We start from the raw sequence: 16,173 nt of genomic DNA on the forward strand, positions 1-16,173 counted from the left end.
CGATGGCCTCTTGGGACCAACACTGCTAGCTAGAGGTCACTTTTTCAGTCCTTAAAGACTGTGAAGAGATCTGACAATGGCTAACAATTAGCTTTCTGCTAATGCTAGCTAATGTACGTATATAAAAAACAAACAGCTAGCAATGATCAATGATATCTTGTATATTTGGTCATCAACTTCTCCAGTCCTGAAGAGGTTTTACCACATAAATTAAGCATTTAGCCAACTTATGCTAGCTAGCTAACTGCTAATAACGAATCCACACACTTTTATAGATTTATTATATATATACTGTATATTATATATATATTACAACATCTCAATTCTTTATTCTAATCATTCAGATCAGGAGCTGCTACTCGATCCCTCACAGTGCCCCCACAGTTCCGTCAAAGGTGTGCGCGGGCGTCTGCCGAGATCTCTCCGGACTTCTGCGCCGATGCGAGCGCCTCCTTCCACTGAAGCGCCGAAACTGTTCTCTGAAGCTCCTGTGGCGCATGGGGACGTAACCCGCCGGCTCACACAGCTCCTAAACCAGAGGGAAGTCAAGTCAAGTTTATTTGTGTAGACCTTTTTACAATAGACGTCGTCTCAAAGCAGCTTTACAGGATCCAGGACCGACAGACCAAAAACCCCAGTTGAGGGAGTCTGGAGAATTTCAAATCCTGAATCCTAGAGCTTCACAAAGTTGTAAGCATCTGTTGGATGTATGAAGCGTCTGGGAGTTGGAAGTTGGAAGCATCTGTTGGGAGTTGGAGATTGGAAGTGTCTATTGGAAGTTGGAAGCGTCTGTTAGGAGTTGGAGATTGGAAGTGTCTATTGGAAGTTGGAAGCGTCTGTTAGGAGTTGGAGATTGGAAGTGTCTATTGGAAGTTGGAAGCGTCTGTTAGGAGTTGGAGATTGGAAGCGTCTGTTGGGAGTTGGAAGCGTCTGTTAGGAGTTGGAGATTGGAAGCGTCTGTTGGGAGTTGGAGATTGGAAGCGTCTGTTAGGAGTTGGAGATTGGAAGTGTCTGTTAGGAGTTGGAGATTGGAAGCGTCTGTTGGGAGTTGGAGATTGGAAGTGTCTATTGGAAGATGGAAGCGTCTGTTAGGAGTTGGAGATTGGAAGTGTCTATTGGAAGTTGGAAGCGTCTGTTGGGAGTTGGAGATTGGAAGTGTCTATTGGAAGTTGGAAGCGTCTGTTGGGAGTTGGAGATTGGATTGTGTCTATTGGAAGTTGGAAGCGTCTGTTGGGAGTTGGAGATTGGAAGTGTCTGTTGGGAGTTGGAAGTGTCTGTTAGGAGTTGGAGATTGGAAGCGTCTGTTGGGAGTTGGAAGCGTCTGTTAGGAGTTGGAGATTGGAAGCGTCTGTTGGAAGTTGGAAGCGTCTGTTAGGAGTTGGAGATTGGAAGCGTCTGTTGGAAGTTGGAAGCGTCTGTTAGGAGTTGGAGATTGGAAGCGTCTGTTGGAAGTTGGAAGCGTCTGTTAGGAGTTGGAGATTGGAAGTGTCTATTGGAAGTTGGAAGCGTCTGTTAGGAGTTGGAGATTGGAAGCGTCTGTTGGGGGTTGGAAGTGTCTGTTAGGAGTTGGAGATTGGAAGCGTCTGTTGGGAGTTGGAAGCGTCTGTTAGGAGTTGGAGATTGGAAGCGTCTGTTGGGAGTTGGAGATTGGAAGCGTCTGTTGGGAGTTGGAGATTGGAAGCGTCTGTTAGGAGTTGGAGATTGGAAGTGTCTGTTAGGAGTTGGAGATTGGAAGCGTCTGTTGGAAGATGGAAGCGTCTGTTAGGAGTTGGAGATTGGAAGTGTCTATTGGAAGTTGGAAGCGTCTGTTGGGAGTTGGAGATTGGAAGCGTCTGTTGGAAGTGTCTACTGGAAGTTGGAAGCGTCTGTTAGGAGTTGGAGATTGGAAGCGTCTGTTGGAAGTTGGAAGCGTCTGTTGGAAGTGTTTATTGGAAGTTGGAAGCGTCTGTTAGGAGTTTGAAGTGTCTGTTGGAGATTGGAAGCGTCCAAGTGGTGGACAGTCTTTGCCTACTTCAAGTAGGATCCAAGACTTGGCAGAACCAGAATAAGAAACTGGAAAAGATCTTCAGATGTGAAGACGACCAGCAACAAGACGGATTGAGGAGTCTGAAGATGCGAACAGTAGACCAGATCCTTTGGAGAAACACCATCCGTTCGTATGGTTGCCAGGAGTCAGAATCTTACAGTCTACACAGACTCGATTGGCTGATATTTGAGAAGGGGGTGGCTGAACAGACGAGCCATTGGGAGGTGCACTTGTCTTGTGGACCGGACACAAGAGGTTAGGGTAGAGGGTAGAGTCCGACAAGAACCAGATCTGCCATGGTGACACCTAAATATATTCAGGAGCATCGGGTGCTGTTGGTTAAGCTGTGTCTGGAAGGGGATGGACGAAGCCCTGCGATGGATTGCCGCCCTGTCCAGGGTGAAACCAGACCCGACCGTAACCCTACATCAGGGTAGGATCAACCACTGTTCTGTCAAATGTTGGCATCCTAATGGTTTAATCTCTCAAGGTAGACGTTTGCTTTGATGTTGTAGTTGGTGTTTGGTGCGTTATCGGGTACGTTACCGGCCAGCGAGCGTGGAATCTCTTGTATCCGCCCTGCAGCATGTAGAGTTCGGGGTAGAGAAGATGAGGATACGCCTGAGCGTGTAGATCCCGGTCCAGCTTCCTCAGATACTGACAACTACACACCAATACAACACACACACACACACACAATAACATGGTAAGCAACTCCTCTGATGGGCGTATACAACACCTTATAAGGTACCCTAAAAAGATTCCGGATTGTGCTGAGATCTCAAGGTCATGAGTTCGAATCTCAGCTCTGCTAACAGCCGGTCAGGTGTCTATGCAGACACTTGATTAGGGACACTGGCTGTAACTGGGTTCCTCATCTCTGGGGGTAACTGCAGCCTCAATTGACCAGTTAAGGGGAGGGCTAACACCCTCGGCCCTCCTTGATCGAGGTTGGCGCTCCAATTGCCCACAACAATAAACAGAAACCATATTGGAAAAGGATCTCACAGGCGTGGTCCTCTCTCGGTGGAAAACTCGCAGTGGAAGACTATCAGCCTCCTCGCTGACGACCCTCCGTCTTCGACTTCCTCCGCTCCTCTCAGGGAACCCGGAGACTCCACCCGGAGGAAGGCCTGTCTGATCTGCGCCTCGGTGTACAGGTTCACCGCCCCCTGTACGGACATCAGATCCGGGATGAGCAACCCATGAAGCTTTGCGTCCTCTAACGGAAGCTTTCAATTGATTACCTTGATGTGACCGCCGTCGTATTCGTACGGATATCGGCAGTCGACGATGAGGAAGTCTTCCACTACGGAGCCGAACTGCCCTCCGATCAAATCCGCCACCTGTGGACCAACCGGGGAGACGTTCATCATCAGGAGAACGAGACGGATAAAGGAGACAACATGCGGTTCTTCACTTACAGTTTGAGCCGAGACGCAGTGCAGATCCTGATGATCCACCTTCTCGACAGGAAGTGCATAAGACTGCAGAATAAAACAAAACGTCCCATGGATCACTGTTCCGGAGATTAGAACCCACGACCGAATGAAGTTTTGTAGATGGGTTGTATTGCATCAGGGGGTCATAAATATTTCAGGCAAATAAAACACGCTAGTACGAGGTAGTAAGACGTAGCTACTCCCTCTGCTGGCTCATTGATGGCGCTGCACAGAGACGGGGGATAATGGAGATCAGTGCGTGATACGAATCTAAGTATGAACCCGCCCAGTGTAGGGGAAAAGAAGCTGCACACGTGTCGAATGTGGGGTCTACTGGGTAACTGGATCATTCCGGACCAGAATGAATGAATGAATGCATGTAGTATCGTATCGTATCGTACCTTGCTGAAGTCTCCGATGAGGTACTGATCGATAACGCCACTATAAGGGACGGGCGGGTCAGACGCCTTTCTCCTGCTCCTCAGTCTCTGGAATAACATCAACGACTGGACAGACAAGAGAGACAACAATTAACTTCGGCAACGTTTAGCTTCCTTTTTCAACGTCTTGTTTTCTTATTTACGTGTTCCAAATTCCCACAGACTGAGCCTAAGTTGTAGGTGACCTTTTTTTTCCCCCAAAAATTTTTCTTCCCTAATCTAGTCGTGTCCAATTACCCTGATTGCGTCCTCTATACTGATACTATACTGATGAGGATGCCCCCTCCGGCACGTACAGTCAGTACAGACCGCATTTTTCACCCGCACGAGTCGAGTTCATACACTTGACGGGCGCTGTGTACGGAGGGCCACACCCCCATCAGCACTATTCCTCAGCCCTGTGCAGGCGCCATCAGTCAGCCAGCAGGGGCCGCAGTCGCACCAGTTATGAGGACCTATGATCCGACCTTCTTACCCCCTAACCCTGAACAACAGCCAATCGTTGTTCGTGCAGCCGCCCAGCCCAGTCGGAAAGGCAGAGCTGAGATTCGATTCGATGTATTCGAAACCCCAACTCTGGTGCGCTAGCGTACTTTACCGCTGCGCCTCCTGAGCGGCTGTTTAGCTTCCTTTTTTAACTTAGTTTCCTTATTTACGTGTTCCGAAAGTTGTCCGGGACCAATTTGTAGCTTTTATTTGTATTTTTTAGGATGTTAATCTGTTGCCGCTTGAATCTCTTATGCATTTTAGCATGTAAAATGTAGCATGTAGCGGTTGCCGTGCCGGAGGTTTTGTCTCGAGGAACCTTATTAAACATCTTTGGGATGAATTGGTATATTGATTACGAGCCAGACCTCCTAATTTAAATCAGTTCCTGAGCTCAAAAGCATTTTTGGATGCAAATTAGTGGTAAAATCGAGTGTTTTCATTTCTACACACAACAGCTCCCAACTTGAGAAGCTAAATGCTAACGTTCTTCCTCACAGACTTTCACCTCTCTTGCTCACCCATTTCCACCCCAATTTTCGGAATTTTGCATCGTTATGTGTCTAATCTGTCTTAATCAGAGTTCTGTGGAAGAATAAATGTAATTAAAATGTAAATAAATAAATCGCTAAGTTTTGAGTTTTGTGTGGGTTGTGTAATTACACCGCTTTACCTGCAGATGGCAGCAGACTCGTTCGCATATCATGAGTGTACGCGTACACAGTACATACTGTGGTAAATTAACGTGTTTCACATAACTTTTTACACCAAAGTACTATTAAATTGAATACCTATATATATATAGACCTCCATGTTCAGCTATATTATAAAATAATAAACTATAATGCATACATTATACACATACATTTTTGATTAGGAAACACTTGTGCTGTGTTCACTGTCGCTGTTGTTTACTTCAGTTTCTGCTAAGCTAAAACTATTGTCCCTCTTTATCCTCTCTTTTTCTAATCGTTCCTGTTAGGAGCCACCATAGTAAGGTTTTTAGACATTTTAGCTATCTCAGCGTATGGTTAAATTCATTTTCTCATAATATTTCTCATAATACTTAATCATGCGCTAGTTTGAGGCTCTCCTCGGCCAACAGGGGGGTGGTGCAAGCGTTAGGAGGAATTGGAAATGCTTAGATTGAAGGAAAAAAGCAGAATTTTTGCGAACATATAATGTATTTGACTTTATGCACCTGTTAGCGATAGGTATGGTGATCAAAACAGGTGTCCGCTTACTTTTGACCATATATATTGCTAACGATATTTATATCGCTATCAGTTATTGAATTTACTTCACACACTGCACCAGTTCTTCACTACACTGCAGAATTTGGATTTTAGAGAGGAGAACGTTACCCATAAGGCACCTCTCTGGGTGTGTCTGAGGAGGAGGGTGGCCCTCGACGGACTGGCACAGTGACCCTGACCAGGACAAATCAGTGGTAAACATGGAACAGAAATGAAAAGAACCTAAGTGATGGTTGTACCCTTGGATCCGGTTCCTTCATGTCTCGCTCTGCTGGTGACTCTTCTGGACTAGACGGGCTGAACAGTCTCACTCGAACCTTCCTCTGTGGCACAACATACTGCATCACCCACTGTCCTTAATATGCACACCATATGGCCAAAAGTATTTGGACACCTGACCATAAGTTTGGGATGTCCCAATTCATAATTTAATAGTTAGAAGGGGCGTCCCAATACTTTGACCATGTAGTGGATGTAAATGTTCGACCTCAACTGCATATATTCCAAACACACATTAAATGTTGAGATGAATTATTTGCACTCACTCGTGTATTGTTGTTTTCTTTGTCATCCTCATCATCTTCATCCCTCTCTGGATCTCCTGTCAGACCCTGTGTCCACAAATCACACTATATAAATATTAATGTAATAAATGTGTTAATAATCGGTGTTAATAATGTGTAAAAAACAGTGTTGATAATGTTTAATAATGCTTAATATAAACTGTACATAATGTGTAATAATCAGTGTTAATAGTGTGCAATAAACAGTGTTAATAATGTTTAATAATCAGGGTTAATTATGTTTTATAAATAGTGTCAATGTATTAATCAGAGTTAATTAAGTGTATTTATAATGTGTAATAGTCAGTGTTCATTAAGTGTGCTCATAAACAGTGTTAATAATGTTTAATAATCAGTGTTAATAATATGAAATAAACAGTGTTGATAATGTGTAATAAATAGTGTTAATAATGTTTTATAAACAATGTTAATTATGTGTAATAAACAGTGTACATAATGTGTAATAAGCAGCGTTCATTAAGTGTGTTAATAATGTTTAATAATCAGGGTTAATTATGTTTTATAAACAGTGTCAATGATGTGTAATAACCAGTGTCAATGTATTAATCAGAGTTAATTAAGTGTATTTATAATGTGTAAGTGTTCATTAAGTGTGCTCATAAACAGTGTTAATAATGTTTAATAATCAGTGTTAATGATGAGTAATAATCAGTGTTTATAATATGAAATAAACAGTGTTGATAATGTGTAGTAAATAGTGTTAATAACGTTTTATAAACAATGTTAATTATGTGTAATAAACAGTGTACATAATGTGTAATAAGCAGCGTTCATTAAGTGTGTTAATAATGTTTAATAATCAGGGTTAATTATGTTTTATAAACAGTGTCAATGATGTGTAATAACCAGTGTCAATGTATTAATCAGAGTTAATTAAGTGTATTTATAATGTGTAAGTGTTCATTAAGTGTGCTCATAAACAGTGTTAATAATGTTTAATAATCAGTGTTAATGATGAGTAATAATCAGTGTTTATAATATGAAATAAACAGTGTTGATAATGTGTAGTAAATAGTGTTAATAACGTTTTATAAACAATGTTAATTATGTGTAATAAACAGTGTACATAATGTTTTATAAATAGAGTTAATAATGTGCAATAAACAGTGTTAATAATGTTTTATAAACAGTGTTAATATTTATTTATAGACAGTGTTAATAATGTGTAACAAACATTGTTAATGATGTTTTGTAATCAGTGTTAATAATGTGTAATAATCAGTGTCCATTAAGTGTGCTCATAATGTGTTATAAACTGTGTTAATATTGTTTTATAAACTGTGTTAATAAACTGTAATAATCAGTGTTTGTATAAATATAAATCTAATATATAGTTACCAGGTCTGATGTTAATTCAGGTGATGTTAATTTCCTGTAAAAACAAAAGTAGATTATTATTAATGAATATTTGTAAGTATAAACTATAATAATATAATCATAATTATTTAATATTATTATTAGCTTCTGTACGTACCTGTAACATTTTCTCCTGCTCACTGCAAATAGAAGAAGCGCAAGAACACAATAGTAAACTTTTAATATTTAATAGCCCGTCATTCTACTCAATCAGAAATGGAACACATGCAGGTATAAAACCAGGAGAGGAATAATCTCTGGTACAGACCTGTGGGCGTCTCGGCCCCTGAGGGCCCTCCGTCCGGGCTGTTCAGCTCTGGTGTCAGCTGTAGACGCCTCCTGGGTCCCGGGGTCAGACTGCTTTTGCAGAAGAGAACATTGCATTAAAACCCTGGTTATTAAGCAGCCCGGCCTGTATTTCTGTCTGCACTGTATATATGCGGCCGTCACCTGTCCTGGCAGCGGAGGCTCTGCATGGAGCTGGAAAGCTCAGAGACCGGAGACAGACGCCAACCGGGGTCAGTGTGAGACCAAGGTCCTTCCATTCCTACTGGACGAATCAGAAATCAGTCCAGCATCATGTCAATATCAAATCAAGTTCCATTTACTCACCAGATTAGGGAGGAAAACGTAAACGCTGATCTGCTCCCACATGCGAACAGCTGATCTGTGTTGCCAGTGTGAATGACTAATCCTCTCTTCAGGCATGTGTGGGTAGGGAAGTGCTGAGGTCCCCTTAGTGACAGTTGTTGCTACAACAAGCAGCGATCCATGCTCGGGTCTCCAGAGCGTCTCCGGAGCGTCTCCGCTCCCATGGCATCATCACACGCTGTACAGAAGGTCATGTGGTTTCATTCATCATCATCAGTCTGTCATCTAGCATTATAGCTTCATAATATATAATATAGTTACAATACAAAGGTCATAACAGCCACAAGTCTTCTCCTTTAATGCTTAATGAGTTGGATGGTTGTAGTCAGAGTTCTGTGTGGATTTGGTTGTATGATTTGGGTCATTGATCCACCAGAAAATTCAACCAGAACCCAGTTTTATCTTTTTTTGTTTGTTTAGTTTTTATCTATTTAAGGCATTTAAAATGTAAAAACAAAGTACAAATTAAATAATTAAGTACTAACTGATTCAAAAATGTATTTAAATGTTTCAGAGGTTTAAATTTTCACTTAAATAGCTACGCCAGTTGTATTATTTGTAATGAAAAACGTTTTATTATTAAAAAAATAAGCATGTTTACTTCATATTTATCATATTTATTTGGCCCACACTATGTATGTACATTTTTATCAGGTCATTTTACATCTTTGTTTATCAAAAAGCATTACAATTTAACTTTTAAAATCGCTGACACACTACGTGGGCTGCGTCCTGAATATCTACCTATTTTCTATCGCTTACGCACTACAAAGTGTGCGATACTTATCTTTATGATTCGGTACGTTCCCTAACTAGTGCACTACGTAGTGAGCAAGGAGTTGTGTGGGAACACGGAGTTCCTAAAGACGGCTACTATGCTGGCTGTGTCCCAAACGGCTACTCACTTAGAATTCATTACGTACACCAATTGCAAAGTGTATTATGTGTATTTTATATCACGTTTAACACATAAATCAAAGTAAATCAGCTAATTAAGTAAACCAATAATATCGAAACGATTAATCGTCAAGAAAGATTAAAAACAATAAAATTTGAGATATGACGAGTCATGTTCCCGATCTAGTGCACTACACAGTGAGCAAAGGTGGTTTGGGACGAGCAAGTTGTGTTTGTTTTTAATGTAGGCGGTGCTGTGATAGCCAATAGAATCTCACTTGGCGCATGTTATCGAGATCTGATTGGTTAACACGGCTGTTTTGTTGTCAGGTCCCGCCTTCTACAGGAAGCCGCTGGTCAGGAGACTTCTTGTAGTTTGATGAACTGAAAGAGCGCAGAGGAGCATCAGTTTATGACGTAATAACACCGATAACACCAATAATAGCTCATAATTGTTAATTATCCTGTTTGTTCATCTGCTCTCCTCTCGGTTATGGATGAAACGAGTCCGCTGGTGTCTCCCATCCGCGACTCGGACCTGAGCTCCTTCCCCTCGGAGCCTCTGAGTCCCCGGGGCGGATTTGGCGGCGCGCCGGGTTCGGTGGTTCGTGTCCCGGCCGGGAGTCCCGGGCGCAGCCGGGAGAGGCAGCCGCTGCTGGACAGGGACCGGGACCGGGGAGGGTCGCCGCGGGACCCGCACAGGAACGAGTTCCCCGAGGATCCCGAGTTCAGAGAGATCATCCGCAAGGCGGAGAGAGCCATCGATGAAGGGATCTACCCGGAGAGGATCTACCAGGGATCCAGCGGAAGCTACTTCGTGAAGGACACTCAGGGGGTGAGCACATGTGGACTTTTATTATTCAACATTTAAAAGAAACGGTTATAGCAGTGTAAATCATGACCCAAAGTTTGTGGACACAAGGGCATCACATGACTGGGCATTTAAGTCCAAAACAACTCATAAAAACGGTGTCCACAAACTTTTGGCTATAAAACTGTGGGAATAAATCCAACAGTAGACAAAACAACTCGTAAGAAAGGGTGTCCACAAACTTTTGACTACTAAATAACTCATAGTAAAGGGTGTCCACAAACTTTTGACTACTAAATAACTCATAGGAAAGGGTGTCCACAAACTTTTGACTACTAAATAACTCATAGGAAAGGGTGTCCACAAACTTTTGACTACTAAACAACTCATAGGAAAGGGTGTCCACAAACTTTTGGCTTATGAGTGGACAACACAATTCACAAAAAAGGGTGTCCACAAACTTTTGACTACAAAACAACTCGTAAGAAAGGGGTCCACAAACTTTTGGCTATAAAACTGTGGGAGTAAATCCAACAGTAGACAAAACAACTCGTAAGAAAGGGTGGCCACAAACTTTTGACTACAAAACAACTCGTAAGAAAGGGTGTCCACAAACTTTTGGCTATAAAACTGTGGGAGTAAATCCAACAGTAGACTAAACAACTCGTAAGAAAGGGTGTCCACAAACCTTTGACTACTAAACAACTCATAAGAAAGGGTGTCCACAAACTTTTGACTACTAAACAACTCATAAGAAAGGGTGTCCACAAACTTTTGACTATAAAACAACTCATAAGAAAGGGTGTCCACAAACATTTGGCTATATAACAACTCATAAGAAAGGGTGTCCACAAACTTTTGACTATAAAACAACTCATAAGAAAGGGTGTCCACAAACATTTGGCTATAAAACAACTCATAAGAAAGGGTGTCCACAAACTTTTGACTATAAAACAACTCATAAGAAAGGGTGTCCACAAACATTTGGCTATAAAACAACTCATAAGAAAGGGTGTCCACAAACTTTTGACTACAAAACAACTCATAAGAAAGGGTGTCCACAAACTTTTGACTATAAAACAACTCATAAGAAAGGGTGTCCACAAACTTTTGGCTATAACACTAAGGGAATAAAGGACCCAGGGCAGGAGACTTCTGGATGAATCCCTACGTGGCTTTTGGCGACACTTTGAAGCTTCCTCGAATATCCGCCACGGTCTGTTACCCTGGAACTTGACTTCATCAGGGAGTCTTGGCCGACCCAGCAACCTGTCAGCAGTGTTTAGCTGGTCCCTCCTCTGACCACTGTCTGTGGGGACTCACCAGGACTGTTTGGAGTTACTTCAACCCAGTCGTCTGGTCCCTACCAAAGCGGCTCAGGTATTTATGCTTATCAGATCTGCTGAACTATGAGGAACCTCCATCAGATCGACGTCTAACAGATCCCTGATGTCACGTGCACCAGGGTGAAGGAAACGAGAACTGCCCTACAAGTGCCAAAGACTCTACTGGGTAACTGAGGGAACTTGTACTTCTGCGCTGTACAGATGTCCCAACTTTTCTGGAAACTAAGCATTATGTCGGGCATAGAGATCACTCCTCTCTTACTGGGACTGACGGGCATAGAGCTCACTCCTCCATTATTGGGACTCCTGGGCACAAGGATTGTCCCACATCTACTGGGACAAATGGGCACAGGGATTGTCTTTCCATTATTGGGGCTGCTTGGCACAAGGATTGTCCCTCCCTTACTGAGACAGACGGCACAGGGATTGTCCCTTCCTTACTGGGACAAATGGGCACAGGGATTGCCCCTCCCTTACTGGGACAAATGGGCACAGGGATTGTCTTTCCATTATTGGGACTGCTTGGCACAAGGATTGTCCCTTCCTTACTGGAACAAATGGGCACAGGGATTGCCCCTCCCTTACTGGGACAAATGGGCATAGAGATCTTCCTTCCTTACTGGGACTGATGGGCACAGGGATTGTCCCTCCCTTACTGGAACAAATGGGCACAGGGATTGTCTTTCCATTATTGGGACTGCTTGGCACAAGGATTGTCCCTTCCTTACTGGAACAAATGGGCACAGGGATTGCCCCTCCCTTACTGGGACAAATGGGCATAGAGATCTTCCTTCCTTACTGGGACTGATGGGCACAGGGATTGTCTTTCCACTATTAGGACTGCTGAGCACAGGGATTGTCCCTTCCTTGCTGGGACAGACGGCACAGGGATTGTCCCTCCCTTACTGGGACAAATGTGCACATGGATTGTCTTTCCATTATTGGGACTGCTGGACACAGGGATTGTCTTTCCATTATTTAGACTCCTGGGCACAAGGATTGTCTTTCCATTATTGGGACTCCTGGGCACAAGGATTGTCCCACATCTACTGCGACAAATGGGCACAGGGATTGTCTTTCCATTATTGGGACTGCTTGGCACAAGGATTGTCCCTCCCTTACTGGGACAAATGTGCACAAGGATTGTCTTTCCATTATTGGGACTGCTGGACACAGGGATTGTCTTTCCATTATTGGGACTGCTGGACACAGGGATTGTCTTTCCATTATTGGGACTGCTGGACACAGGGATTGTCTTTCCATTATTGGGACTCCTGGGCACAAGGATTGTCCCACATCTACTGGGACAAATGGGCACAGGGATTGTCTTTCCATTATTGGGACTGCTGGACACAGGGATTGTCTTTCCATTATTGGGACTCCTGGGCACAAGGATTGTCCCACATCTACTGCGACAAATGGGCACAGGGATTGTCTTTCCATTATTGGGACTGCTTGGCACAAGGATTGTCCCTCCCTTACTGGGACAAATGTGCACAAGGATTGTCTTTCCATTATTGGGACTGCTGGACACAGGGATTGTCTTTCCATTATTGGGACTGCTGGACACAGGGATTGTCTTTCCATTATTGGGACTGCTGGACACAGGGATTGTCTTTCCATTATTGGGACTCCTGGGCACAAGGATTGTCCCACATCTACTGGGACAAATGGGCACAGGGATTGTCTTTCCATTATTGGGACTGCTTGGCACAAGGATTGTCCCTCCCTTACTGGGACAGATGGAAAAGGGATTGTCCCTCCCTTACTGGGACAAATGGGCACAGGGATTGTCTTTCCATTTTTTGGGACTCCTGGGCACAAGGATTGTCCCTTCCTTACTGGGACAAATGGGCACAGGGTTCACCCCTGCTTTCTGGTACTGAAGGGCTCACTTTTGCCTTACGGGGACTGTTGGGCACAGAGATCACCCCTTTCTTACTGGGACCGTGATGTACTGAGCGGTTGGCAGGGTGGCCTTTCGGTCACGGGGGAACTTCTTGGTCACCTCAACAACCCACAAGTCTTTCCTCATCCGTAAACCTCCCCCAAAAAATTTGATGTCGTGTTTGATGTAGCTTTGCATACAGGCTCTATAATGCACTGTGGTCAGCTGCAGATTAGATTAATCCCTTATCACGACCCGTGTGTGTGCCCTCGTGCTGCCCAGTGGACTCGGAGACTGTTAGTCATGGAAGCACATTCTCGCATGAACAGCGGATGCTAGATGAGCGTACGTTTGCTAGCAGCGTGTGAGCAGCACCGTGGCGGTATCTGAGGGGTTGGTCTGTTCGTGTCCGAGCTTCAGAAGAGGAAGCCGGGGTTTCCAGAGTTGCTCAAGTTCCTCGCAGATCAGGGACGGCTTTCCCAGGCAAGTTTTAGTTCCCGCTTCTGTCCTCTCGGGTCAGCGGAGCTTCGTGCCAGCCTGGCTCACCTACTGTCAAATGGAAACGCTCTTAACCCCTCCCTTACTGGGACTGACGGGCATAGAGATCACCCCTACTTTACTCGGACTGATGGGCATTGAGATCACCCCTACTTTACTGGGACTTATGGGCATTGAGATCACTCCTACTTTACTGGGACTAACAGGCATAGAGCTCACCCATCTGTTATTGGGACTAACAGGCATAGAGATCACCCCTACTTTACTGGGACTGACGAGCATAGAGATCACTCCTCTCCTACTGCGACTGAAGGCAAAGGGATCACTTCTGCCTTACTGAGGCTGTTGGGCACAGAGATCACCCTTCTCTTACTGGAACTGATGAGCATAGAGATCACTCCTCTCTTACTGGGACTGACGGGCATAGAGCTCACCCATCAGTTATTGGGACTAACAGGCATAGAGATTACCCATTTCTTACTGGGACTGACGGGCATAGAGATCACCCCTCTTTTACTGGAACTGTTGGGCATTGAGCACACCCATCTCTTACTGGGACTGATGGGCATAGAGATCACTTCTTACTTACTGGGACTGACGGGCATGGAGATCACAGCTCGTTTACTGGGACTGATGGGCATAGTGATCACTACTCGTTTACTGGGACTGATGGGCATAGTGATCACTCCTCGTTTACTGTGACTGTTGGGCACAAAGATCAGCCCTTTCCTACTGGGACTGATGGGCATAGAGATCACCCCTACTTTACTGGGACTGACGGGCATAGAGATCACTCCTTTCTTATTGGGATTGACAGGCATAGAGATCACGCCACTCTTATTGGGACTGATGGGCATAGAGATCACCCCTACTTTACTGGGACTGATGGGCATAGAGATCACCCCTACTTTACTGGGACTGACGGGCATAGAGATCACTCCTTTCTTATTGGGACTGACAGGCATAGAGATCACGCCACTCTTATTGGGACTGATGGGCATAGAGCTTCTCCGTTACTGGGACTGACGGGCATAGAAATCACTTCTCTCTTACTGGGAGACAGGCATGGAGATCACTGTTCCCCTACTGGGACTGATGGGCATAGAGATCACCCCTACTTTACTGGGACTGATGGGCATAGGGATCACCCCTACTTTACTGGGACTGATGGGCATAGGGATCACCCCTACTTTAATGGGACTGACCAGTATAGGGATTACCTTTGCCTATCTGCGACTGACGGGCATAGAGATAACAGGTGATACCGAAGGGTTTTGGGTTTTCATCTGAAAATATTTGGAAACCATCAAATGACCCATTTGATTTTAGGTCTCCATTAGCATTCAGTCACAGATAAACCACGTTTGTTAGCGCATTAGCATGAAGGTCTGTGTGGCTCTGTGTCCTGCAGAAGATCATCGGCGTGTTCAAGCCGAAGAACGAGGAGCCGTACGGCCAGCTGAACCCAAAATGGACCAAGTGGCTGCAGAAGCTGTGCTGTCCGTGCTGCTTCGGGCGGGACTGCCTGGTCCTGAACCAGGGCTACCTCTCCGAGGCTGGAGCCAGCTTAGTGGATCAGAAGCTGGAGCTCAACGTGGTGCCACGTACCCGGGTAAGTGTATGGACACCCCTCGCTAACTGCCTAAAGTCACAAATACCTCTTTAACTTGATGGGCTCTCTCTCTCTCAGGTGGTCTACTTGGCGAGCGACACCTTTAACTACAGCGCCATAGACAGAGTGAAGTCTCGAGGTAAACGACTCGCCCTGGAGAAGGTGCCCAAAGTCGGCCAGCGCTTCCACAGGATCGGCCTGCCTCCCAAGGTGAGCCTTTGTGGACCCATTCCAGCGGTCAGGTTCTACTATCCAGGACTTAAGGTTCTAGATTCCAGGACTTTAGGTTTTAAGGTTCTAGTATCCAGGACTTCAGGTTTTAATGTTTTAGTATCCAGGTATCAGGTTCTAGTATCTTAGAATTTAGGTTCTAGTATCCAGTATTTCAGGTTCTAAAGTTCTAGATTCCAGGACATCAGGTTCTAGTATCTTGGACTTCAGGCTGTAGTATCCAGAAGTTTAGGTTCTAGTATCCATGACTTCAGGTTCTAGTATCCAGGATATCAGGTCCTAATGTCTTGGACTTCAGATTTTAAGAGCTCAGGTTCTAGTATCCAGGACTTAAAGTTTTAGTATCCAGGACTTCAGGTTCTAAGGTTCTAGATACCAGGACTTCAGGTTCTAGATTCCAGGACTTCAGGTTCTCAGGTTCTAGATTCCAGGACTTCAGGTTCTAGATTCCAGGACTTCATGTTCTAGTATCCAGGACTTCAGGTTCTAGTATCTTGGACTTCAGGTTCTAGATTCCAGGACTTTTAGGTTCTAGTATTCAGGACTTCAGGTCCTAGTATTCAGAACTGCGGGTTCTGGTATCTTGGACTTCAGGTTCTAGTATCCAGGACTTCAGGTTCAAAGGTTCTAGTATCCAGAACTTCAGGTT

General features: G+C 44.4%; 2 protein-coding genes across 6 annotated transcripts in view; one reads left to right on the forward strand and one right to left on the reverse strand.

The window, feature by feature from the left end:
• Positions 1–270: 270 nt before the first annotated feature.
• Positions 271–9,550, reverse strand: cdc25d (cell division cycle 25 homolog d). 5 transcript variants are annotated; one of them, XM_063009767.1, is made up of 14 exons: positions 9,417–9,550; positions 8,203–8,419; positions 8,041–8,140; positions 7,859–7,950; positions 7,709–7,730; positions 7,573–7,606; positions 6,196–6,279; positions 5,890–5,973; positions 3,870–3,974; positions 3,451–3,513; positions 3,274–3,372; positions 3,035–3,198; positions 2,573–2,690; positions 271–529 (listed from the first exon to the last, which is right to left on the reverse strand). In XM_063009767.1, exons 3-14 carry the CDS (start codon positions 8,133–8,135, stop codon positions 368–370), a joined length of 1,122 nt encoding a protein of 373 aa, XP_062865837.1. In that variant the 5' UTR covers positions 8,136–8,140; positions 8,203–8,419; positions 9,417–9,550; the 3' UTR covers positions 271–367. The 5 variants fall into 5 exon arrangements, with proteins under 5 accessions (XP_062865837.1, XP_062865836.1, XP_062865838.1 ...); XM_063009766.1 differs by having other exon boundaries at positions 8,041–8,137; positions 9,417–9,531; XM_063009768.1 differs by having other exon boundaries at positions 7,859–7,947; positions 8,041–8,137; positions 9,417–9,527.
• A 70-nt stretch (positions 9,551–9,620) lies between these two features.
• pi4k2a (phosphatidylinositol 4-kinase type 2 alpha) overlaps positions 9,621–16,173 on the forward strand; it is a 10,409-nt gene continuing 3,856 nt past the window's right edge. The window contains exons 1-3 of the mRNA XM_063009765.1: positions 9,621–9,973; positions 15,093–15,293; positions 15,372–15,503. Of these exons, the coding sequence (XP_062865835.1) occupies positions 9,632–9,973; positions 15,093–15,293; positions 15,372–15,503 (675 nt within the window). The 5' untranslated portion in view covers positions 9,621–9,631. The remainder of the gene's footprint in view (positions 9,974–15,092; positions 15,294–15,371; positions 15,504–16,173) is intronic.

Source organism: Trichomycterus rosablanca, chromosome 15, assembly GCF_030014385.1.
Source record: "Trichomycterus rosablanca isolate fTriRos1 chromosome 15, fTriRos1.hap1, whole genome shotgun sequence".
Lineage (NCBI taxonomy): Eukaryota > Metazoa > Chordata > Actinopteri > Siluriformes > Trichomycteridae > Trichomycterus > Trichomycterus rosablanca.

What these genes read in the sequence shown, in the direction of transcription:
- cdc25d (XM_063009767.1), bottom strand. Translation starts at nt 8,135, where the DNA reads ATGGAAGGACCTTGGTCTCACACTGACCCCGGTTGGCGTCTGTCTCCG. An exon ending in AGGGGCCGAGACGCCCACAG is followed by an intron (nt 7,731 to 7,858) that starts GTCTGTACCAGA and finishes TTCTATTTGCAG; the next exon opens with TGAGCAGGAGAAAATGTTAC. An exon ending in AGCAGGAGAAAATGTTACAG is followed by an intron (nt 7,607 to 7,708) that starts GTACGTACAGAA and finishes TTGTTTTTACAG; the next exon opens with GAAATTAACATCACCTGAAT.